The following is a 23,467-nucleotide window of genomic DNA, read 5'->3' as shown; positions in this document are numbered from 1 at the left end:
TGGAGGATTTCATAATACTCAGTATTTTTGTTTGTTATTGGCCATGTAACCTGGGGTGGCCTCGAATTCCTAACCTCCCTGGCCTCTGTCTCCCACATGCTAGGTTCAGAGGTGTCCACCACCCAGGCGAATGGCTGAGGACTGAAGGGGAACAGCAAAAGGTTTTTAATTCTCTATGATGTCCACCCAACCTTTAGGCTTAAGGAATAAGAGGAGAGGCAGGGGCAGCCAGAGGGTCCTGTTCTGTTAGGGGAGAAAGCACCGTAAGTCCCCAAGGGGGCTCACCTTCCTCCCAGCCCTCAGCAACGCCGGCCAGCTCGTAGTGCTTCTTCCGAAGCTCTCCTAGTTTCTGACGCTCCTTCTGCAGGTCATTTTCCAGCTCCAGCACCCTAACCTGATGGAAGAGGGCAGCAATGGTTCTTACATTTCCTTGGTTAAATTTAGTTAACAAAACAAAATCAAAGTTGGGGATTGAAGCTAGTGTCAAAATCATGTAAATGTTCTACATGCTCTATGCTCCCACAACTGTAATTTCCTTTGAAGTAGTTAGTGGGGATTGAATCCAGGGCCTCATGTAAGATAGGCAGGGGCTCTACCACTGAGCCACGCCCCCAGCCCCTCCCTAGGGGATTCTAGGCAGGGTCTCTACCACTGAGCCCTGCCCCCAGCCCCTCCCTGGGGGATTCTAGGCAGAGTCTCTACCACTGAGCCCTGCCCCCAGCCCCTCCCTGGGGGATTCTAGGCAGGGGCTCTACCACTGAGCCCCAGCCCCAGCTTCTCACTGGGAATTCAAGATAGGCAAGTGCTCAACTGCAGAGTCACCCACAGCATATTAGTGGCAGATTCTAAGCAGGTGCTCTAAGATCAAATGACACCTAGCCCTGTAATGTTCCTTTGGACACTTCTCTGGGATTTGCTGTTTACAGACTTCACTGATTCTTGTGTCTCAGATTCCTTCCTCTATCATATCTGTCCTATTTCCACACCTTGCTCAAATCCACTTTACTGTTGAGCAGTCTCCGCAGCCTGAGACGAGCCTTTTAAGTTTGCAGTCCAGCTCTTAGTTGAATTCTCTTTTGAGACAGGGTCACATGTAACCCAGACAGATGGCCTTGACCCCTTTCTCCACCTCCCCAAAGCCAGGATTACAGGTATACAATGTGACATCAGTCTTCCCTTTTGTTTTTTTCTATCTTTAATTATGTGTATCTGTGTGTCAGGTTTGGGGGTGTGTGTGACACACATATGCAAGCGAATGGAGGTGCCCTCTGAGGCCAGTAGGATCTCTACAACTAGAGATACACGTTGTTGTAAGCAAGTGCTCTCAACTGCTGAGCCACCTCTGTTGTCCTTTCTAACAGAGTCTTGCTATATAGCCCACACTGGCCTCCAACTCATAGCAGTCCTCCTGCCTCAGCTTCCCAAGTGCTGGGGTTATCTGCCTACCCACACCTGTCTTCTCCCTGTGGGAAGGATACTCGAGGCTGATGGGCGGGCAATGTAGACAGCCCGACCTAAGATATGGCGATGCTGTGCTTACCTGGGAATCCATCTCCTGGCGCTTGATCTGGGTCAGTGTCATGCTTGAGAAGTCCATACTGTCTGCGAGGACAGAGATAGGGAGAGCCATTCAGTTAAGACCCGTGGCTGTCACTCAGGTCTCCACTGCAGGGCCGGGCCTGCCCGTTGGCACCACAGTGGTTGCAGGCTGACCTGTCCCACAGGCTCATGTTTGGAGAACCTGTCCCCCAGTTGGTGGGCATCTGGTGGGAGGCGGTGGAAGGGTTAGAAGGTTGGGCCTGGCTGGCAGAAGTAGGTCCCTAGAGGCATGCCTTTCTTTGTGTGCTTACTAGTATACATAGAGGCAGGTCATGTATGTTCATATGTATGGTGCATATGTGTGCACATGCAAGAGGTCAAAGGTCACCCTCAGGAGCTGAGTAGTGTTTCTTATTATTTTATTTATATGTTTTTTATATAAATGTTTTATTTATATGTTTATTTCTTGTTTTTTGAGACAGCGTCTCTGGTAGGCCCACAGCTTGCTGAGTTAGGTAGGCTGTCTGACCAGTGAGCTCCAGAGACCCACCTGTCCCCACCTCCACAGCACTGAGATGACATGGTGGTACCACCGCGCCTGGGTGGGTTCTGGGCATCACGTTTGCTCAGCAACCCACTTTACTGGGCGGCCTCCCGCTCCTGCCTCCACCTGAGCTCAACCTAAGTGAGAAGCTCGTTTTCCCAGAGAGACATTTCACCAGCCCCTCGGCGAGCGTATCATCACCATGGAAGCACACCCTGGGGCGTGTTTGTGGGGGAGTCTCTAGAGCAGGTTGACTGAGGTGGGAAAACCCACCCTGGGTGCGGGCAGGAGGATTCCACATGCTGATCATCTGTAAGGCCAGCACTCTGGGAGCAGAGGCAGGAGGATCTCTGTTAGTTTAAAGACAGCCTGACTACATAGCTTGTTTCAGGCGAGCCAGGGTACACAGTGGAAACCCACTTCAACAAAAGACAGACAGACAGACAGACAGACAGACAGACAGACAGACAAAAATGAGAAGGTAAGAAAGCAGTAATCTGAGCACCAGCACTCTCTTTGCTTCCTGACAGCAGATGGAATGTGACTGGCCGCCCCGCACGCCACACATCATGCCTTCCCAAAAACTGTACCCCACATTCTGAGCCAAAATAAATCCTACCTTAATTTTTTTTTTTTTTTTTTTTTTTTTTGGTTTTTTGGATTTGGTTTTTTTTTGAGACAGGGTTTCTCTGTATAGCCCTGGCTGTCCTGGATCTCACTCTGTAGACCAGGCTGACCTCGAACTCAGAAATCCGCCTGCCTCTGCCTCCCAGAGTGCTAGGATTACAGGCGTGCGCCACCACCACCCGGCCCTACCTTAATTTTTAAAAAAATGTTATGTCCATTGATGTTTTGCCTGCATGTATGCCCATGGGAAGCAGTCAGATCCCCTGGAACTGGAGTTACACACAGTTGTGAGTTACCATGTGGTTGCTGGGAATTGAACCCGGGTCCTCAGGAAGAACATCCAGTGTTCTTAACCACTAAGCCATCTCTCTAGCCCCTTCTTATTGTTGTTTGTCACACATCTGTTGGTATGTGCACGTCCATGCATGTGCCAAAGAGAATCAGTCTTGATACATCACGTAGCTTGGGAACAGTCACCCTTACCCCCTTAGCCATCCGCCAGCCCAAATCATCCCTTTATAAAAGTTGCTTTTAGGTCTTTGGTGTGCTCACAATAATGAAAAAAAATTACTAAGTCTTGGATAACCAGGGTCTGAGTCTCAGAGGACAACTAGAGCTGTAGAGACTTTTCTCTGACTTCAGAGAAGTAGCAAAAAAAAAAGTCTGCTTAACAGCCTGGCACTGTGGGAATTAAAATCCGTGGTTTAGTGAGGTCCAGCCTTAGGAAATCAACATAGATGTCATGAGACCAAAAGGACACTGCACAGGCCAGGGAAGCTCTCTGCTGATTGGCTGGGTCACATCCCCAGCAGCCTAGATCCTGTCTAAGAGTGTGTCTACAGAAAGCTGGGTAAGATGGCGCAAGTCTTTTTTGTACTCAGAAGGCAGAGGCAGGCAGAGGCAGGCAGATCTCTGAGTTCAAGGCTAGCTAGGGCTACTTAGGTCCTATCATCTTTTTTTTTTTTTCAGATTTATTTATTTATTTTATGTATATGAGCACGCCATTGATTACTCTCTTCAGACACCAGAAGACGGCATTGGATCCCATTACAGAGGGTTGTGAGCCACCATGTGGGTGCTGGGAATTGAACTCAGGACCTCTGGAAGAGCAGTCAGAGCTCTTAACCACTGAGTCATCGCTTCAGTCCATGAGGTCTTGTGTGTGTGTGTGTGTGTGTGTACATAGAGAGAAAATCAATAGTGGAAGAGACCTACACACATTAGTAAACTCACATATGCTTACCTATATATATATACACACACACACTTCACACATTAAGAACCAAACAAACAAGAAATTAAAAATACATAACTCATTGAGATCACGGGGAAAGAGACGCAGAACGCAAAAGGCTACCTGTTTCCTCAATCTGAGATTTGCCAGAAATGGTTGAGGCCACCACCGCAGCCGTGGCCTGGTTCACTCCCCGAGAGGCCTGCTGCAGCTGGGTCAGATTGAGGCTGCCCTTGTCAGCTTTCACCTGCGGGACAAAGGACATTCATGTTCCCTCTCCATCAACAGCCGCGAGGGCGGGACCAACAGCGGGCCTGAGGGAGAAGCTTAGCAAACACCATCTCCTGTCAGCTCTAGCTACACAGTCATCTGCATCAACTTGTCCATGTGTGGGGGAAAAGCCTTGGAATCCTAAAAAAGAAAGGAGGAATAAAGAATATTCTTGGGTGAAGTTCTGGCCCAGTGGTTAAAGAACCCTAGTCAGGGGCTTCGCACCAGGATTAAACGCAGCAGTGCTTCACGATCAGAGACAAAGGAGGGGCAGACATTAGTTATACCAAATCTAAGGGCTAAGTCGGGCGACTGATGGACGCCTGAGAGGTTCCATCACTTTTTTTTTCCTGAGACAGGGTTTCTCTGTATAGCCCTGGCTGTCCTGGGACTCACTCTGTAGACCAGGCTGGCCTCTGCCCCCCCAAGTGCTGGCACTAAAGGTGTGTGCCATCACTGCCCAGCCAGATACTTTGTTTTTTGAGACAGGGTCTCACTATGTAGCCTTGGCTGGCCTGGAGCTTGCCTTAAAGACCAGGCTGGCCTCGAACTCACAGAGGCCGACACAACATTGCTTCCTGAGTGCAGGGATCAAAGGCATGGGCCAACATGCCAGACTAAACAGATACCCTTTTCTTCTTTCTTTTCCTTCCTTTTAAATAATTTTATTTTACATGCATTGGTGTTTTGACCGCATGTTTGTCTTTTTAAAGGTGTCACATCCCCTAGACCAGGAGTTACAGACAGTTGTGAGATGTCATGTGGGTGCTGGGAATTGAACCCAGGTCCTCTGGAAGAGCAGTCAATGCTCTTAACCGCTGAGCCATCTCTCCAGACTCTGTTTCTGCTTCTTGAATGTTGATATTAAGTGTATGTACCAGCATTCCTGGTGAACAGTTGCTGTTTCAACTTTGGATACCAGGAATGGAACACAAAGCCATGTGCTTGCTAGGCAGACAGGCTACCACTGAGCCACGCCCCCAACCCCTACCTGATGGATTCTAGGCAGGGGCTCTACCACTGAGCCATGAGCAATGCCTCTTACCAGCAGACGCAAGGCAATTTTAAATTACTTTTTACTGTCTTATATTTATGTGGGGCTTATGTGTAGGAAATCGGAGAACAACCTGCGGGAGTCATTTCATTCCACCACGTAGTTCCCAGGGATCAATCTCAGATCATCAGGTTTGGTAGCAAGTCCCTTTTCCTGACTGAGCCATCTCGATGGCCCCTGTTTAAAAACTTATTTTGAGCCACAAAGTCTTGTGAAATTGCTCAGGTTGGCCCTAAATTCACTTTCAGGCCAGGCTAGCCTTTACTTTAACATTCTTGCCTCATCTTCCGAAGTAGCAGGCATGACAGGCCATGTCCCCCGGTCCACCTGAGTGCTCCTTGATGGCGTTGGTACTTGGATGCTGGCATGCCTGGGACCCTCACGATCTACCTAACAAGATCGAGGGGAGCCGTGAGGCATGCGTGCGCTGCGCTGGGGGAGGGCTCCTTTCTGGCTCATATTAGACTTCTTCGCTTGTTTGGTTTATTGAGACAGGGTTTCTCTGTGTAGCCCTGGCTGCCCTGGAATTCACTCTGTAGACCAGGCTGGGCTCGATCTCAAAGAGCCTCCTCCTCCTCTGCCTCCCAGGTGCAGGGATCAAATGTGTACACCGCCACCATGCGGCTCCTTTCTCTTTCTTTGTCTTTTTCTTCTCTGCAGGGATTTAGACTATAGCCGCCATGTATATCCTCCTTAAAGGGTGCTATGGAGCCCTCGAGAGGCGGACCTTTTTTGTGCCTCAGGTCGGCACAAGCGGAGCTGGGGATCATCACCTGCTCTGAGCTCGGTTTCACGGTTCAAGCTCAGCACCGGCTGGCCCGGCCCTACCTTGGATGCAGCCACGAGCTGGGCTGTGCTGGCAGCAATCTCCCGTGAGCACACCATCAGCTCCTCGAACTTCCCTTTGCCTTGGACCACGAGATCAGCTGCATCCCTGCGAACCCACGTGAGGCGGAGGGGGGAGTTACCGAGAGCAGAAAGCACCGTGCTCCCACCTCCAGCCAACCGCCACGTCCCTGGCTAGACAGAGGGCAGCCTACTTACCCTGTCCCTGTGTTGTCCTAGGAGACCCTAGGTCCTTTTCAAACTCCCAGTACTATTCATTTCTTTCTGTATTTATTTGTGGATGTATAATAGATAATGTGTGTGTGAGAAGAGCCTGTGGAAGCCACAGGGCCAATTCAGATGTCTCTCTTTAGGTGCAATTTACTATATATATATATATATATATTTATATTATATTATAATATAAAATAATACATATATCATAATTATATTATAAAATAGAATAAATATATAATAAATATAAATATATTATTATATTACAATATATATTAATAAATATAATGGGTTATATTATAATATATGTGTAATGATTATATTTAATTATATATAATATATAATTATATAAATATATAGTATATATATATTTCTTTTGAGATAGGGTCTCAGTACAGATCCCTAGTTATCCCCAGCCTCAGAGTACCATCTGTCTTTTTCTTCCAAGGGCAAGGACTGAAGGCATAGATCCCATGCCTGCCTCCAGCTTATTCTTTTGCGATGTGGCCCCTATCTTTTCTGTTTTGTTTTTTGAGACAACTTCTCACTATGTAGCACTGCCTGTCTGGAACTCACTCTGCAGACAAAGCTGGCCTCGAACCCACAGAGCTGCATCTGTCTCTGGCTCCAGAGTGCTTGGGATTAAAGGCTACTCTGCCTGGCTCAGACAGTGGGACTTGGAGCTGGCCGATCAGGCCTAGGCTGGCCGGCCAGTGAATGAACTGCACGCATCCTCCTGCCTCTCCCTTCCCAGCACTGGGATTGGCTTTTTATGTGTGAGCCAGGAATCGAACTGGGGTCCATGTTTAATATGCAGGACAGCATGCCCCACCCATCTCTCAGTCCCACTATTGGTTTTATTTAAAAAAAAATCATGTGTTTCTAGATTTTAAAAACATTTTGGGTCAGGTGTGCTGTCACAGGGATCAGTGGATCCCAGCACTCGGGAGACAGAGGCTAGTGGATCTCTTCAAGGCCAGCCTGGACTACATACTGAGCTCCAGGTTAGTTCTAGGGGTATGAGAGACCCTGTCTTAAAAACCAAAACAGACCGGTCTATCCCCAATACCAGCAAACATTGTAGAATGACTGGGGTTGGACCAAGGGGCACACGCAAGCTCAGCAGATGCTCTGCCACTGATCTAGGCCAGCACACGTTATACTGTTATTATTACACAGGGACATGGAGAGCCCAGGGTGGCCTCTATCTTGCTATCCTTCTGCCTCGGCCCCCCAAGTGCTGGGATTACAGGTGGGTACCACTATGCCAGGCTATGAGGATACTTCTTTATCTCTAAGCAACTGTCTAGGGTGGATCAATGGAATGAGGAAAGAGAGGGGGGGCCTTGGGGCCAGACACTTACACCATGATGGTAGCTCCCCAGCCAACAGCTTTGGAGGCAGATATAAGCCCTTCTGTCCACCGAGAGTTCTTGGCATAAAATTCTTTAGGGGATGCAGTACCCTATAGAAACAAAATATAAGACTTTGGTTAGATGTGATTTTATTTTATTACTTTATTTTATTTTACGACAGGATCTCTATGGATCCCTGGCTGTCCTGGAACTCACTCTGTCGACCAGACTGGCCTTAAATTCAGAGATCCACCTGCCACTGCCTCTCGAGAGCTGGGATTAAAGATGTGAGCCACCATTGCTCTGCCTTGAATTTTTAAAGGGATTTCTCATGAGTGTTTTGTCTGCATGTACATGTGCCACATGTGTGCAGAGGGAGGGGGAGGGTCTGGAATTCCAAATGACTATGAGCAACCACTTCCGTTCTGGGATTGAACCTTGGTCCTCTGTAACAAGAACAGTGGACCATCCAGCGCGCAGTATTTGTTTGGATAGAGGGCTTATTACATAACTTAAACTATCCTCCAGTTCTTGGTCTTCCTGCCTCAGTCTCCCAAGTGCATTATAAGCAGGTAGCAACAGACCCAGGTTTTTTGTTTTTTTTTTTTTTAATTACATTTATTGAGGGGTTCCTGCAGGTGTCAGACAGGGAAGTGAAACACTTGAAGAGATAAGAATGAAAACCCAGGGCGGACTGAGTTCATCAACCTGGAACAGCCTTCAGGGAGTCTAAGCCAGGTGGTTCATTGTCAGCATATTGAAAACACAGTCTAATTTGGGAAAGGGTTTCCAGGCAACAACCAGTGCAATCAGTCCAATTCCAGAGGCACAAGAGAGCATAAGGTATGGCTACACAGAACTCTTTATTATAAAGTCCATGTGACCTTGAGGGCAGATTCTACAGCTAAGAGGCCTAGAATCTAGTGTGGTCTCTGACAGAGCATAGAAGTCAGCAGGCCATAAAGTCCATGTGACATCTCCCCTAAGGATGTGTAACCAACTGTCCAGGGAGGGAAGAGTTATCCAGGGATAACCATTTGGAGAATTTGTGTGAGGTCTGCCTCCAGAGATAGCAGAAAGGTCACCAGGTCATTAACAAAACCCACTCCTAGCTTTGGAGAGTGAACTGCAGGTATTGATTTTTATCTTCTCCATTGAGGAGACACTCCTCCATGATTAACATCTGGTTCTCTACGTGCTTCCCTGTGAGCACAAGGACCCCTGCGCCCCCAAACTTAATTTATATATTCTGTACGTGTATGTGGGCTGGTGGCTGTGCCCTGTCATGGCGCGCCCACGAAGGTCAGGGGACGGCTTGGAAGGAACTGGCTCTACCTTTCCACCATGGAAGACCTGGAGACTGAACTCAGTCAGGCAGGCACAGTGGCAGGCGCCTTTACCTGCTGAGCCACCTCGCTGGCCCAATGCCCAGCCACTAACAGCTAATTCTATAGACCGCCCACCAAGGGCCGAGTGCACTGCGTCTCCCCTTAAGGATAAGAAAACAAAGATGCAAAAAGGCGGAAGGCTATGGGAGTGATGAATTAAGGAAGTCCCTAGCTTTTAAAAAAGATGCATTTTGGGGAGAGGGGACCAGAAGTGGGGGCAATAGCTCGAATGTAAATAGATAAAAATTATTAAAAAGAAAAAAAAAAGATTCATTTTAAACCTTTAATTGTGTGTGTTTGTGTTAAAGGCGCAGGTGCCTGATGATGACAGACATAGGCTGCCCTGGAGCTGGAGCTCTGGTAGTTGTGAGCTAACTGCTATGTTTGCCAGGGTGGTGAGGGGTGTGGCGGGGGAGGAGGAGGGAAACTAAAGAGTCCCTCATTAGACCAGTGCTACTGACCACTGAGCCATGTCTCTAGCCCATAAAGTTCTTGTTTTGAGACAGGATCTCTTTGTGTAGACCAGGCTGGCCTTGAACTCACAGAGATCTGCTTTCCTCTGCTTCCCAATGATGGGGATAAACTGGGTATGGTTTATGCAGAGTCTGGGATAGAATTCATGGGTTTATAGATGCCAAGCAGGGACTCTACCAACTGAGCTACATCATGAAGGGAATTTTGAGAGAAGGACCAGCTATGCACCCCGGCTGAGGTCAGACGTGAGATCCTCCTGCCTCCGTGTTATGAACACTTGGATTAAAGGGTTAAGTATCTGCAGGTCTGGGAATCTATAGGGACCAGTCTCGCCTGTCTGAGGGGGTGACAATACCCAGGTTTATTCCTGCCATCTGCCCAGTTTCCCAAAGTCCTCAGTCAGTCCTGGAGGACCTAGATTCGCTACGTCAGAGGGGTTCCCAACAGCTCTGCATGGCCTCCGGGAGCTGGGCTAGAACTAGCAGAGGCAGCTGTCAGGGACCCTCAACTCCCCACAGGATCTGCGAATCTCCTTAGAATGGCAGATCCACCTGAGATGGAGTACAGTTGGAACCCAGCACATGTGGGAGGAGAAAAGGATGACACCACAGCCCCGCTCACCCTGCCGCTCTCCACGATCTCCTTCTGGAGGTCCTTGGAGGCCACGATGAGCACCTTGATGGCTTGCATCAGGCTGGTACAAGAACCAAGGATCCTAGTGAGAAGAAATGGCTTGTGAGACGCGAACACTAAGAAGAAAGCGGACGACTTGCTTTCTCACTCCTAAACCAGGAAGGCCTTGGAGGAGGGAGGGGCAGGAAAGGTGTCGGGCTTGCTGGAGGATTCCTGTCAGCCTGGCTTACTTACAAGCACCTTACTTACCCTCTCTCCCCCCCCAACCCCAAGGCTCGCACTGACCTCTCGTTCACCTCCAGCTTGACTCCCGTGTCTCCTGCCCGGGATTTACTGAGAATTTCCTGTTAAAAAGAAGCGTGGCTGGTTTCCTTTCCTTGCTCTGTGTGTATTCCTGGGTTTTGAGCTCAGGTTTCTTAACCTGCTCGGCACGTGCTCTGAGAAGCCATGAGCTCAGCGCCTCAACTGGGGGATTGACACAGGCACCCTATTACTGGGCTACAGCCCCAGCCCAGCAAGCCTGGTCCCCGAATGTCCCATGAACCCGATAACCACCACGGTGGCCTTGGTACGTCCAGTCTGGATCCAACAAGCTGTGGTGGCATAGAAAGCAGAATCTGATATTTTCATCTCTATCCCTGTGAGTCAGAAGAACTCCAGACCTTCCATCTATCGGGATGGTAGACAGCTAGAGCTGACTGTTGTAGCCAGTGAGAATCTGGACCTTGGTACATGAAACACACACGAGAGGCAGCTGCTACCAAGTTCACGAGGCAGGTGCTTAGTAGTGAGTGAGCCTTCCACCAAAGGAGCCCAGGAGACCTTCCCAATGGGTCTCCTTCCCTTCTACTGAGAAACTCTTTAAGATCTATCAGGCTTCCCCTAGCAGTTATCAGGACAGTGAAGGGTAGTTTTAACTGTCAACTCAACAACCTAGAGTCACTTAACAAGTGAGTCTCAATGACAGACCGTTGGATAGTGGGTGCATCTGTACTGGCTGGTTTTGTGTGTCAACTTGACACAAGCTGGATTTATCACAGAGAAAGGAGACTCCCTTGAGGAAGTGCCTCCATGAGATCCAGCTGTGGGGCATTATCTCAATTAGTGATCAAGGGGGAGGGCCCCTTGTGGGTGGGGCCATCCCTGGGCTGGTAGTCTTGGGTTCTATAAGAGAGCAGGCTGAGCAAGCCAGGGGAAGCAAGCCAGTAAGGAACATCCCTCCATGGCCTCTGCATCAGCTCCTGCTTCCTGACCTGCTTGAGTTCCAGTCCTGACTTGCTTTAGTGATGAACAGCAATGTGGAAGTGTAAGCTCAATAAACCCTTTCCTCCCCAACTTGCTTCTTGGTTATGATGTTTGTGCAGGAATAGAAACCCTGACTAAGAAAACATCTGTGTGAGGAATGTGGGAAGACCCAGCCCACTGTGCGCAGCACAGTTCCCTGCGCAATGAGCCCTGAACTGTGTGAACTGTGTACGAGTAGAGAACTCAGGCCGAGCACACAAGAGCAAGCAAGCGAATGTGTGCGCGTTGTCCCTCTCGCTCGCAACTGTAGAGGGGATGCAGCTTCAAGCTCTGGCCAGTGTCTTCAGTGAAGTGTCCTGAACCTGTAAGCAAAACTAAACCCTTCTCTCCTAAGTTGCCTTTCATCACAGCAACAGAAACGAAATGTCCTACCTCGGAGGACACTGCTCATCTTTCTTCAGAAGGACCCGTTTTCTTCCCCTCTTTGATGCAGTGATCTTGAGTTTGATTTTGTGTTCCTTTCCTCTTCCTTTTTTTTCCTTTCTTTTTCTTTTTTTTTTTCTTTTTCTTTCTTTTTTTTTTTTTGTTAGTTGGTTGGTTGGTTGGTTTTGTTTTTTGAGACAGGGTTTCTCTGTGTAGCCCTTGGCTGTTCTGGAACTCACTCTGTACCAGGCTGGCCTTGAACTCAGGGATACACCTGCCTGTTTCTTAAGTGCTAGGATTAAAGGTGTGTGCCACCACAATTAGCCTGCCTCCCTCCCTCCCCCTCTCTCTCTCCCTTTCTCCCTCCCCCCCATATCTCCTGTAGCCCAGGATGGGGCTTCTGTTGTGGATAGCCCAGGGCTTGTATTTTGATGCTAATTCCACTCCTCAGAGAGGCTGCAGATGAGGAGTTGCCTTGTGAACCTTCTCCCCATCTTAACTTTTCAAATAAAGGCTTGAGCCAATGATTGGGCAGGAGGAAGTGGGAGGAGCTGAGAGCCTAGGGGAGGAGCGACGGGAGGGGGGAGGGGAGGAGGGGGGAGGGGGGCGGGGGGGAGGGGAGGAGGGGGGAGGGGGGCGGGGGGAGAGGGGGGAGAGGGAGGACAGGAAGGGGAGCTACTGGAGATCTAAGGAGAGGCGGCAGAGAGAGAAGCTCATGGCCTGGAGAAACCACAGGTTATGTGGGATAATAAAGATGGAAATAGAGCAGTGTAGTGGGAGATCTGCCCAGTCTAGGCTTGTAGCTTGTTTTGTTACTGATTAAGCTGAGCTTTCTTTTACTGGGGAACTGGGTTGGAAACAAAGTAGCAACAAAAGGCTTCAAATTTACTATATAGCTGAGGACAATCTTGAATTTCTTTACCTCCTGCCTTCGCCTCCCAAGGGAGATCAACCATCACACTGGACAGTTCTGGCTTCTTTGACAGGGAAACCAAGACACAGCACTGCTCTAGGGAGGCCACACGAGTATCACTGCGGGAAAGCCCACAGAATGCTCTTACCTCTATCCGGGTGGTGGCAGCTTCAATGGCAGCTGAAGTGGCTGCCATCTCCTTGTCCACGAGGTCACCCAGCTCTTCTTGCTTGATGTCCAAGCCCCTGGGCAGCAGTTCCTGTGAGCAGTTACACAGAGGTCAAAGGACGCTTGGTCCTTCTCTTTGCTTTTCATAGGCCCTAGCATAGGAACCCTCTATAAAGCATCGGCGGCAGGGACTGTCATAGGAACCACCTGGAACTTCCCGTGATGTGAAAGTTCCAGCTTCATGTTCATCCCTTCGTGGTGCATCCTCAGAACCATGGCGAGAAGGAACTAAAGTGAAACCATCTTGAATAAAACTTTCATTTTGAATAGGGGTCAACCTCTACCTGAATTGCATGTCGAGGGTTGGTCTTTTGATCTGCTAAATCCTGGCTGCTCACAGAGACCTCACTTAGACCCAGATGATGCTATGGGACCTTGACCCCCAAGTTATCCCTGATTGGTGGATAAAGATAGGCAGGGTTTTGGGTTCCTGGGCTTGGGTTTGGAGGAGATTCACAAGGAGGAAAAAATAAAGAGAGGAGAAGCACCATGGGGTAAGAATCTAAAAATCATGGCCACGTGGGTCGGCTAATTGGAGTTAAAAGCATCCCAGTTGAAACATGGCAAACTGGATAATGGGATTACTGGCTGGGAATCAGACATAATAACATGGAGGATAGATATCTGCCCAGCTCTTTAGGTGCATAAGGCTTATAATAAATATAAAGATTGTGTGTCTTTTATCTAGGAACTAGATGATCAAAGGTGGGGTAAAAACCCTGAATTGGGTTTAAATATTTTCTACAACAATTACACAGAATCCTCAGGGTCTCAAGGAGGGGCGTGAGAAAGGTTGATCCATCTGTGTGGCCGTGGGGAAGCATACGTCCACGCTGCGTGAAGACTGTAGTGAGGCGGCTCTGAGCTCACCCGCATTCCTGTCTGTGAAGCCTCGCCCTACTCTGTAAGGAATAATAAACTCCCGGGCTCCCCAAGATGAACTAATGAGGACCGGAACTTTGGTTTGTCATTGGGACCTTCGAGGAAGGGGGCAAACATCGTTTCTCTGTCCCTAGGGTGGGAACTCTCACGATCTGGTGTCCACGTCTGTTTTAGGCGTTACTGCCCAGGCCAGCAACCGTACTTAAGAGATGGGCAACTATTTATTCCCCTTTGCGGCAATGATGCAGCAGGGACCTTCGCCAGGCCAGAGTGAATCAAACACGGCTAGAAAGGCCTTCTGAGGTCGGCCTTGCCTCGCGTATTGGCACAGGCCTGCAATCTCAGCATATGAGAGGCCGAGGTGGCGTTTTTATGAGGCCCTGTCTCAAAACACAACAAGGATGTCAGCTGCTCTCAGGCCTAACTCTTTCTAGAATCAAGTTGGATACACAGAAGGCCCAGGGGAGCACAACTGATTCCCACCAATGCAGCATAAGAATCACTTCCTGGGGGCCGCAGAGCGGGTTTGGCGGGTAAGAGGGCTTGCCGCACAATCATCAGTTTTGAAGTTCGGATCCCAGCACCGGCATAAAGAGCATAAAGAGTCTGCTAGCATCTGGCACGTGCCTGACTGGGCCTGCGGGGTGGGGTGGGATGGGGTGGGGTGGGGGTCGGCTGGCGTTCAGTTTAGCAGGAAAACAAGAGCTAGAGAGTCTTGTTCAGGGAGTGATTCAGCATCAAAAGAACAGAGCATGACAGAGGACATTTGATGCCTTCATCTGGCATGCATGTACACACTGACATATGTGTACACATGCACTCATGTACATAGACACACACACACACACACACACACAAACTTTCTAGACATGATGAAGCATGCCTATAACCCTAGTATGTGCAGGGTGGATGTAGGAGGATCAGCCACCCAAGGATATTCTTGCCTACTTGGTAAGTTGGAGGCTAGCCTGGTCTATAAGAGACCATCTCAAAAAACAGAAAACCAAACAGGGTAGGGGATGTGGCTCTGGAGACCGCTTGTCTAACGTGCATGAAGCCTGCGGTCCATCTCCACATAAAGCAGCTAGGCCTGAAATCCCAGCACCCAGAACACAGAGGCAAGGAGAAAGAAGTTCAGGGTCAGAGCTGGGTGGTGGTGGTGCACGCCTTTAATCCCAGCACTTGGGAGGCAGAGGCAGGCGGATTTCTGGGTTCGAGGCCAGCATGGTCTACAGAGTGAGTTCCAGGACAGCCAGGGCTACACAGAGAAACCCTATCTCCGAAAAAACAACAACAAAACCAAAAGCAAACAAACAAACAAACAAAAACCAAAAACCAAAAAGGAAGTTCAGGGTCATCCTTAGCTTCAGAGAGAACTTGAGGCCAGCCTGGGCTACACAAGACCCTGTGTCAGACAACCACACAACAGGAAAGCCAATCACGTCACTAACAATACCTCGCCAATGGTCTTGATCTTGCTGAGGCAATTCCTTATGGCTGTGATGTCGGCTTTCTCCATGGCTCCCTCTTCCTCTAGGGAGGACAGATAGGCCAGGGTTTCTCTGCCGTACTGCCTACAGGCCTCCGTCAGAGCTGGAGGCAGGAGAGACAGGTGTTTGAGCACCGCCTGTTTTCCTCGCTCTCCGGGACACCCCAGGGCACCCCCTGTTCTCTGGTACTCACAGTCGGCAGGCTCCGGTGGGGCCCGGAGGCTGGTGGCACTGCCCTGAATGATGGTGTCGCCGGTCAAGTGGGCAAGCAGGGTTATGGAGTGCAGAAGTTCACTAATATCTGCAGGGCACAGGAAGTAAAACGTAGTAAAAGGTCAGGACGTTTTTCTTTACATTCTTTTTCAGTGTATTTATATATATATATATATATATATATATATATATATATATATATATATATATATATATATATATATATATATATCTGCAAGGGGATATCTGAATGCAGATACCACTGGAGGCCAGCAGAGGGCGTCAAATCCATTTAACTGAAGTTACAGGCAGCCATAAACAGCCTGAGGTGAGATGGGTCCTGGGACTTGAACCCAGGTCCTCTGTCCTGTCGAGTGCTTTACCCACTAGGTCATATCTCCAGCTCCCAGTTCACATATGTGAACCTGGCCTGGTTGCCCCTGGTGACGGAGGCCATGGCGTCTGTTCCTCTTACCTTCCGGGCAGGCCAGATACTGGCCGCGGTTCTTTTCCAGTTGCTCGAGGCAGCAGGACACAGAGCTGACTTTGGACAGAAGGTGATCTGAGGAAGACAGGGTGACGTCAGACCAAGGGTTCTCACGGTTTGCCCTCTATAAGCAGTGGGGTGGGCTGATCCACAGGCTTTTCCTTAAGATAGGACGGAGGGAGGGAGGGAGGGAGGGAGAGAGGGGGAAAAGGCAGGAGGGTGCTGGCTGTGCGGGTTCCGATGAGATATACATATCTATTCACCTCTCTCTCTCTCTCTCTCTCTCTCTCTCTCTCTCTCTCTCCCTCTCCCACCACCGCCCCCCCCCCAGGGACTCATGTGACCCAGGCTGGCTTTGAACTCACTATGTGGCCAAAGATGATACGAACATCTGATCATCGTGCCCCCCTGCCCCCCTCCCTGAAGTGGTGGGGTAACAGGCATGTACCATTATACCCCGTGTATACGGTCCTAGGACTGGAACCCGGGACTTTGTGCATGCTACCCAAGCATTCCACCAACTGAGCCCTGTCTGTCACCTCACTGTAGTCTCAGGGTCCTCCTGCTCACTACAGGGGCACGGCACACTGCAAGGTTAGACTCTTAAGTGTCTCTTACAAGGTCATGGTATTACTATTGTTGTCCTTGTTATTATTATTGAGACAGGACCTCACTATACCGCTCAGTCTGTCCTGGAACTCACGAAATCTGGTAGACTATGGCCATGTGGGAGACGGAGCCTATCGAGAGGAAACAGGTGGGGGGGGAGGGGTGGGGGAGGGAGTCCGCTCTCCCTGCCATCTCCTGCCCTGCTCTTGGCTCTCCCACATAGAGAGGCTCTGAAACCGGGAGCCACAATGGCCCCCTAAAGTCACAATTACTCAGGCACTATGCCACAGAACTTCCAACGTCACCCACCTAGAGAGTGGGCTCACCCCGCGAGCTTCGGCATGAAGCCAGGCTGAGGACCCCTGAGTTACGTTTCCTGTGGGATTGAGGGCGTACAGGGAGGCAGCCGGATGGATGCCTACCTGTGGATCCTGCACAGCTGATGAGGGCAGGCTCTTCAAGCTGGCTCAGTGCCTCCTGCAGCTCCCGCTCCGCAGCCTTCCTGATCCCCGCCAAAAGCATTTTCCTCTGGTCGGTTACCTGCCGGCACATGGATTCCTAGGAAGAAAAACAAACCCAAGGAAGTGAGAGTCAGCCAGGTACACCACATGAACCCTAGGCAGGGTATACCTGGGACCACGTGGATTCCTGGCCTCTCACTGTGGATCTAATGAGATCCGTGCTGGTCAGTTCCATACAGAAAACAATACCTGATCTTGGTCCACTGATGTTCAATCTCAGATGGCCCACTGGCCCACTTCCACGACCAGGGTGGAAGTCAAATTACTTCCTGAGGATTGCTTTGTCCTCTTGATTAAGATAAGCTTAGATTAACAAAGCAAGCCCCTGGCTGTGCCTGTGAGAGATCCAGAGATCATCCCAACGTGGGTGCTCTGCTGAGCCATCTCCCCGGGCCCTCGTTTATTTTATTATTTGATTAGGCAGGGATTCATGTATCTCTGGCGGGCCTCACACTCAGTATTGGAGGCTGAGAATAACTGGAACTCCTGATTCTCCCTGCCTCTAGTTCCGGACTTGGGCGATCGATCACACGTGTGTGTCAGCGGACTCCGCTGACGTGGCCCGGAGGCTGCACTCAGGGCCTCGTGTGCGCTGGACAAGAGCTCTGCCCACTGAAGTGCCTCCCCAGCCCACACACGCTTTTCCTCGTATACAAAATAGAGGCACTTGGCTTTAGGAACTGTGTCTACAGGAGACCTTGGCAAGCAGGCCAAATGACTTTGAACCCTTCGCGGCACATCTCTGGCCCCCATGGTGACCCCAGTGGCTATATGTCACTCACCTGGGCACCAGCCAGTTTGATCTGGGTGCTTTCCAGCTGGTCTCGGAGGGCCGATAACTCTTCCTCTCTCTGAGAGGCGGTGGCTGTCAAGATACCTTGTTCCTTCTCCAATTCGGCGATCTGCGTCAGCCATTTCGCTTCTGACTGCAGAGGTCACCATGTAGAAACAGGGAGAAATGGAAGAAATTGAACAGTCCCCTCCCTGGGACTCCAGACACACTTCCTGGCTCCTGGCAGGAGGTAGTAATATGTGTCAGGGTGCTTATCATTGCTTCCAGGAATGTGTGTGGATTAGAGCTGGAGCCAGAGGGCTCGGGGAGGGCCGGGGCACCGGAGGGAGGGGGGCAGGGAAGGGCTCACCTGGGCAGAGGTTTCCAGGCTGCTGTGGAGCACCTGCAGTTCTTGTCTGCTGGTGGCCAGTTCATGCTTCAGGCTCTCGAGAACATCCTGTTGCTCTTGAGTCTGAAACAGAGGCAAATGGATGCGCCGTGAGAGAGAACTCACGAGAGGGAATACAGATATGTAGACTTTTGCCACACCATTGACTGAGACCGTACATTCCAGTAGGTCTTAGTTATAAGTGAGCAGGTAACAGGCAGACTGGAGGACGTTGATCACCCGGTCCTCACTAACAGCTTTGCTTTTCTTTCTCAATAGTAATTTTTGGGATGGAGAGATGGCTCAGCGGTTAAGAGCACTGACTGCTCTTCTGAAGGTCCTCAAATCCCAGCAACCGCATGGTGGCTCACAACCATCTGCAACAGGATCTGATACCCTCTTCTGGTGTGTCTGAAGACAGCTACAGTGTACTTACATATAATAAATAAATAAATCTTTGAAAAAGAAAAAAAATTCAGGACTAACACATACTAATTATTATCAATAACTAATTATCAATATAGTATCAATATAGTAATAATTAATAAAGTTTATCAATATAAATATTAAGCCAGGCAGTGATGGTGCATGCTTTTAATCCCATCACTTGGGAGGCAGAGGCAGGCAGATTTCTGAGTTCGAGGCCAGCCTGATCTACAGAATGAGTTCCAGGACAGTCAGGACTACACAAAGAAACTCTGTCTTGAAAAACCAATAAATAAATATTAACTAGGAACAGTAATTTTAATATATTAATATTATAATATCAAAAATATAATTAACTGAATTATATATTATGATTAATAACATAATATTAAATCACAATTGATATTACTAATGTCAATAATATTAAATACTAGTAACAATAAAACAAATAATAATTGATTTTTATATATACCTTTGTTGTTGTTGTTGTTGAGTGAGGGTTTTTCTGTGTAGCCCTGGCTATCCTAAAACTCTGTAGAGTAGGCTGGCCTCAAATTCAGAGATCTGGCTGCCTCTGCCCGGGATTAAAGGCGTGAACCACCACTGCCTGGTCTCCCATTTCTTTGCCTGGCTCCTGTTTCCTTCACCTGGCCCCCTGGCCTTCCTTGAGACAGGGTTTCAAGTAGCCCAGGCTGGCCTTGAATTTGCTATGTAGCCAAGGATGACCCTGGACTTCTGTTTCTCTTGCCTCCTCCTCCCAAGTGCTGACATCACAGACTTGCACTACACACAGGCACACGCGTGCGCACGCACGCAAGCACACACACACACACACACACCTGCTTACCTTCTGCTGGGCCTGGTCACTCACACGTGCAAAGGAATCTGCTAGTTCTTTTTTCTCTCTTTCCAAATCCACCTGGGCTTGGCGGGCCACGGACACCTGTTTGGTCACCTCTGCATTCTGAAAGGAGAGTAGAGAGACTTTAGCCGACATTACTCAGGCTCCAAGCCCCTCTTCCTCCCAGCAGCAAGGATCTATCAAACTGTGAGTAACCAGGAGGCAGATATGGGAGGAATTTTTTCCTACCTGGAAGAAAGCCAGAACCAGCCATGACTTTCAGATCAATGTGTGTTTACAAAAATACACAGAGTAGGCAGGGGTAGGGTTGTCTGGTGTATTTTTCCAGGCTGGCATGGAATTCACTATGTAGCCCAGGCTAGCCTCAGTCTCACAGCAATCCTCCTGCCTCTGCTTCCTAAGTATGAGGATTTCATGTGTGGAATAGTACAGTCACTTGTTTATTTTTTGAGATAGGATCTGACTATTTAGTCCTGCCTAGTCTCCAGGGTTGGGTTGAAAGTTGTGTGCCACTACACATGCAAACTTATTTTTTTTTGAGAGAGGATCTTGCCTCTACCTTCAGACAGGATTAGAGGCATGTCCCACTATGCCCGGCTCAAATGAAGGGTAATTCTAAGTGTGGCCGGCACACAAGACAGAACTCAATTAGTCTTAAAAAGCTGGGGTTAGGGCTGGAGAGATAGCTCTGTGGATAGGAGCACTGGCTGCTCTTCTGGAGGTCCTGAGTTCAATTCCCAGCAACCACCTGGTGGCTCACAACCATCTGTCATGGGATCTGACGCCCTCTTCTGGTATGTCTGAAGACAGCTACAGTGTACTCATATGAATAAAATTAATAAATCTTTTTTTTTAAAAGCTGGGGCTGAGAAATAGGAGTGTGGGGATGGAAAGATGGCTCGGTAGTTAAGAGCATGTGCTGCTCTTGCAAAGGACACAGGTTGGGTTCCTGGCACCCGCTCTAGGCTCACGATTTGCCTGTGACTTCAGCTTCAGAGGTCTGATGCCCTCTACTGGCCACCTCAAGCAACTGCGTACACATGCGCATACACCAGCATATGGACATACAGAGGAAGAATACATACATAGGGTTAGGGGTTAGGGGTAGGGGTTAGGGTTAGACCCCCAACCCCACCCAGGCTTGAGCTGTTCCTCCTACACTGTGGAATACATGGGAGGATCAGGAGGAGCCTAAGCCCCTACCTTCCGCAGCAGGTCGGCGTGGTTCTGTACCAGTTCACTGTACTTCTCTTTTAACTTGCTATACCGCTGTTCATTGGCCTGAGCCTTTCCTGCATGGGAAAGATGAAAGTGAGGCCTCTGTCCTGGCTGGCATGACCCTCATCCTTCCTCCAGTAAGCTGTGGACACTCAAGAAATTTTTATCTTTTTTTTTTTAAAGATATGGTCTCATGTAGCTCAGGCTATGTAGCCAACACGACCTTGAAACTCTGACCCTGTGCACTGGGACTACAGGCGTATACCACCACGCTCTGCTAGAAGTTATCTATTAACTTTCATTAAACAGTCATTCATTGGGGTTTTCTGGAAACAAGGGCTTGCTACGTAACCCAAGCTGGCATTATGGTCACCTCCCGTCTCTGCCTCCCGAGTTCTGAAGTTACAAGTAAATACCACTACTCCAGACACAAAAGGTTGTCTTTTTTAAGTAAACTTTCCCTTGATTCAAATTCACCTGCAGACTGATGCCTGCCTACACAGTATCCACATCAGCAGGGCTTTAAGCATCACGTGTTACCTGTCTATCCGTCCATTTCCCCTCCCCCCCCACTCCCACCACCCCTCCCTTAGGTCTATTGTCCAGCTTCCTCTCCTAGGAAGTTCCCTCTCCCAGGATAGGGATTCAAGCCATCACTGGGTCCTTGGTTGTTTTGAGCCCAGCGGTGCCACCAAGTCTGTTCTTACCTCTGAGGACAGGAGTCAGCACCCCGGCTCCCGCCCACACCCTCAGTCCCCACCCTGGCCCTCACTTTCTATCTCAGTCAGGCTGCGCTGCGCCTTCTCCGTGTCCTCTCGCTGCCTCTTCAGTTCATCCAGCTCGGTGCGCAGGAACTCGCAGTCGTCTGTAGCCTGCCGGCCCAAGTGCTGCTGCTCTGCCAGCTCCGCCTCCAGCTCACTCACGCGACCCTTCAGCTGCAGCATGGCCCGCTGGCTCTGTCAGGGGAAGCCGCAGTGAGGAGCAGTGAGGAGCTCGCCTCTGCGAGGCTGCCCCACGGGGGCACCAGGCAGGACAGGAATGACTTATCACCGATGCTGCACTGACCAGTTATGGCTGACCTCTGCATCATCCTATTTCCCCACCCATAGATAGGGAGCCTAGGGTCTTGTTCATGTGGTCAGTGGCTATATACTGCCGAGCGACAGAGGCCCCTAGAACCTCCCTGGAGGATTCTAGGCAGGGGCTCGACCACTGAGCCACGCCCCCATCCCCTCCCTGGGGGATTCTAGGCAGGGGCTCTACCACTTAGCCACGCCCCCATCCCCTCCCTGGGGGATTCTAGACAGGGGCTCTACCACTGAGCCACGCCCCCATCCCCTCCCTGGGGGATTCTAGGCAGGGGCTCTACCACTGAGCCACGCCCCCAGCCCCTCTCTGGGGGATTCTAGGCAGGGGCTCTACCACTGAGCCACGCCCCCATCCCCTCCCTGGGGGATTCTAGGCAGGAGCTCTACCACTGAGCCACGCCCCCAGGTCCTCACTGGAGGATTCTAGGCAGGGGTTCTACCACTGAGCCACGCCCCCAGGTCCTCACTGGAGGATTCTAGGCAGGGGCTCTACCACTGAGTCACGCCCCCAGCCCCTCCCTGAGAGATTCTAGGCAGGAGCTCTACCACTGAGCCACGCCCCCAGGTCCTCCCTGGGGGATTCTAGGCAGGGGCTCTACCACTGAGCCACGCCCCCAGCCCCTCACTGGGGGATTCTAGGCAGGGGCTCTAGTGCTCAGCCACCCCTCCCAGACCACCAGTCCTTTACTGAGACCCTAGACAAAAGCGTCCACCAACAAGCCACACCTCCTGTGCCTTCCTGGGGCATCTAAGCTCAGCTCTCTAAAACTGAGCCACAGGGCTAACCCATTAGTGATGAAGTCTCTGCCAGTACTTTACAGCTGAGGCGTGTCCTCCACCCCTTACGGAGGAGTTCTAGGCAGGCGCTCTGTCAGACCTTTTGATAGATTTAGGTAAATGATCTGTCACTGAGCTACAGCCCCAGCTCCTAAATCAAGTTTTCTCAAGAACTTATGAGAAGTGGTCTTTGTCATCCCTGATGATCAAGCCATAGTCATGGTTCACGGGAACACTGGTACCCAGCTTAACCGCCATCTTTATGACAACACATTTTAATTGAGACCTGAGATAGGCAAACTCATTGACTTTGGCATATCTATTTTGGTGGTGGTGGTGGCTTTGTTTTTTGAGACAGGGTTTCTCTGTGTAGCCCCGGCTGTCTTGGAACTCACTTTGTAGATCAGGCTGGTCTCAAGCTCACAGTGATGCACCCGCCTTTGCCTCCGGGTGCTGGGATTAAAGGCCTGCACTACCACGCCCAGCAAGGCATGTCTGTTAATCAAGCCATCTTAGGATGGGGTCCAGCAGATATCATGGAACATCGCTGTGTGCCTCATGTTGGTGAAACCCAGCGCACACGGATCCTAGAATGTACCTCAATCTTCATGTTGTCCAGCTGTCCTGTCAGTCCACTGATCTCTCTGTACAGGCGTTCAATCAAGTGGTCCCTGAGAAGAGAAAAACAGGCTTGGTCCCACCCCCTCCTCCATGTAAGTCAGGAGACAAAAGGAGGTCAGAGCTCTTG

The 23,467-nt window shown here is 49.9% G+C and overlaps 1 protein-coding gene across 2 annotated transcripts in view; it reads right to left on the bottom strand.

The window, feature by feature from the left end:
• Hip1 (huntingtin interacting protein 1) overlaps nt 1–23,467 on the bottom strand; it is a 136,756-nt gene that overhangs the window by 5,394 nt on the left and 107,895 nt on the right. For both annotated transcript variants that reach the window (XM_052169164.1, XM_052169165.1), the window contains exons 13-30: nt 23,318–23,390; nt 21,627–21,810; nt 20,840–20,928; nt 19,622–19,738; nt 18,331–18,432; nt 17,971–18,114; nt 17,090–17,225; nt 16,047–16,133; nt 15,552–15,659; nt 15,325–15,461; nt 12,907–13,017; nt 10,463–10,521; nt 10,166–10,259; nt 7,692–7,792; nt 6,097–6,202; nt 4,068–4,191; nt 1,541–1,602; nt 286–394 (exon numbers count right to left, since the gene is read on the bottom strand). In XM_052169164.1, coding sequence (XP_052025124.1) covers nt 286–394; nt 1,541–1,602; nt 4,068–4,191; nt 6,097–6,202; nt 7,692–7,792; nt 10,166–10,259; nt 10,463–10,521; nt 12,907–13,017; nt 15,325–15,461; nt 15,552–15,659; nt 16,047–16,133; nt 17,090–17,225; nt 17,971–18,114; nt 18,331–18,432; nt 19,622–19,738; nt 20,840–20,928; nt 21,627–21,810; nt 23,318–23,390 — 1,943 coding nt within the window. The remainder of the gene's footprint in view (nt 1–285; nt 395–1,540; nt 1,603–4,067; nt 4,192–6,096; nt 6,203–7,691; nt 7,793–10,165; nt 10,260–10,462; nt 10,522–12,906; nt 13,018–15,324; nt 15,462–15,551; nt 15,660–16,046; nt 16,134–17,089; nt 17,226–17,970; nt 18,115–18,330; nt 18,433–19,621; nt 19,739–20,839; nt 20,929–21,626; nt 21,811–23,317; nt 23,391–23,467) is intronic.

This window comes from Apodemus sylvaticus, chromosome 22 (assembly GCF_947179515.1).
Source record: "Apodemus sylvaticus chromosome 22, mApoSyl1.1, whole genome shotgun sequence".
Taxonomy (NCBI): domain Eukaryota; kingdom Metazoa; phylum Chordata; class Mammalia; order Rodentia; family Muridae; genus Apodemus; species Apodemus sylvaticus.
The sequence above is the reverse complement of the archived record's forward strand: the minus strand, read 5'-3'. Positions and strand labels throughout refer to the sequence as shown.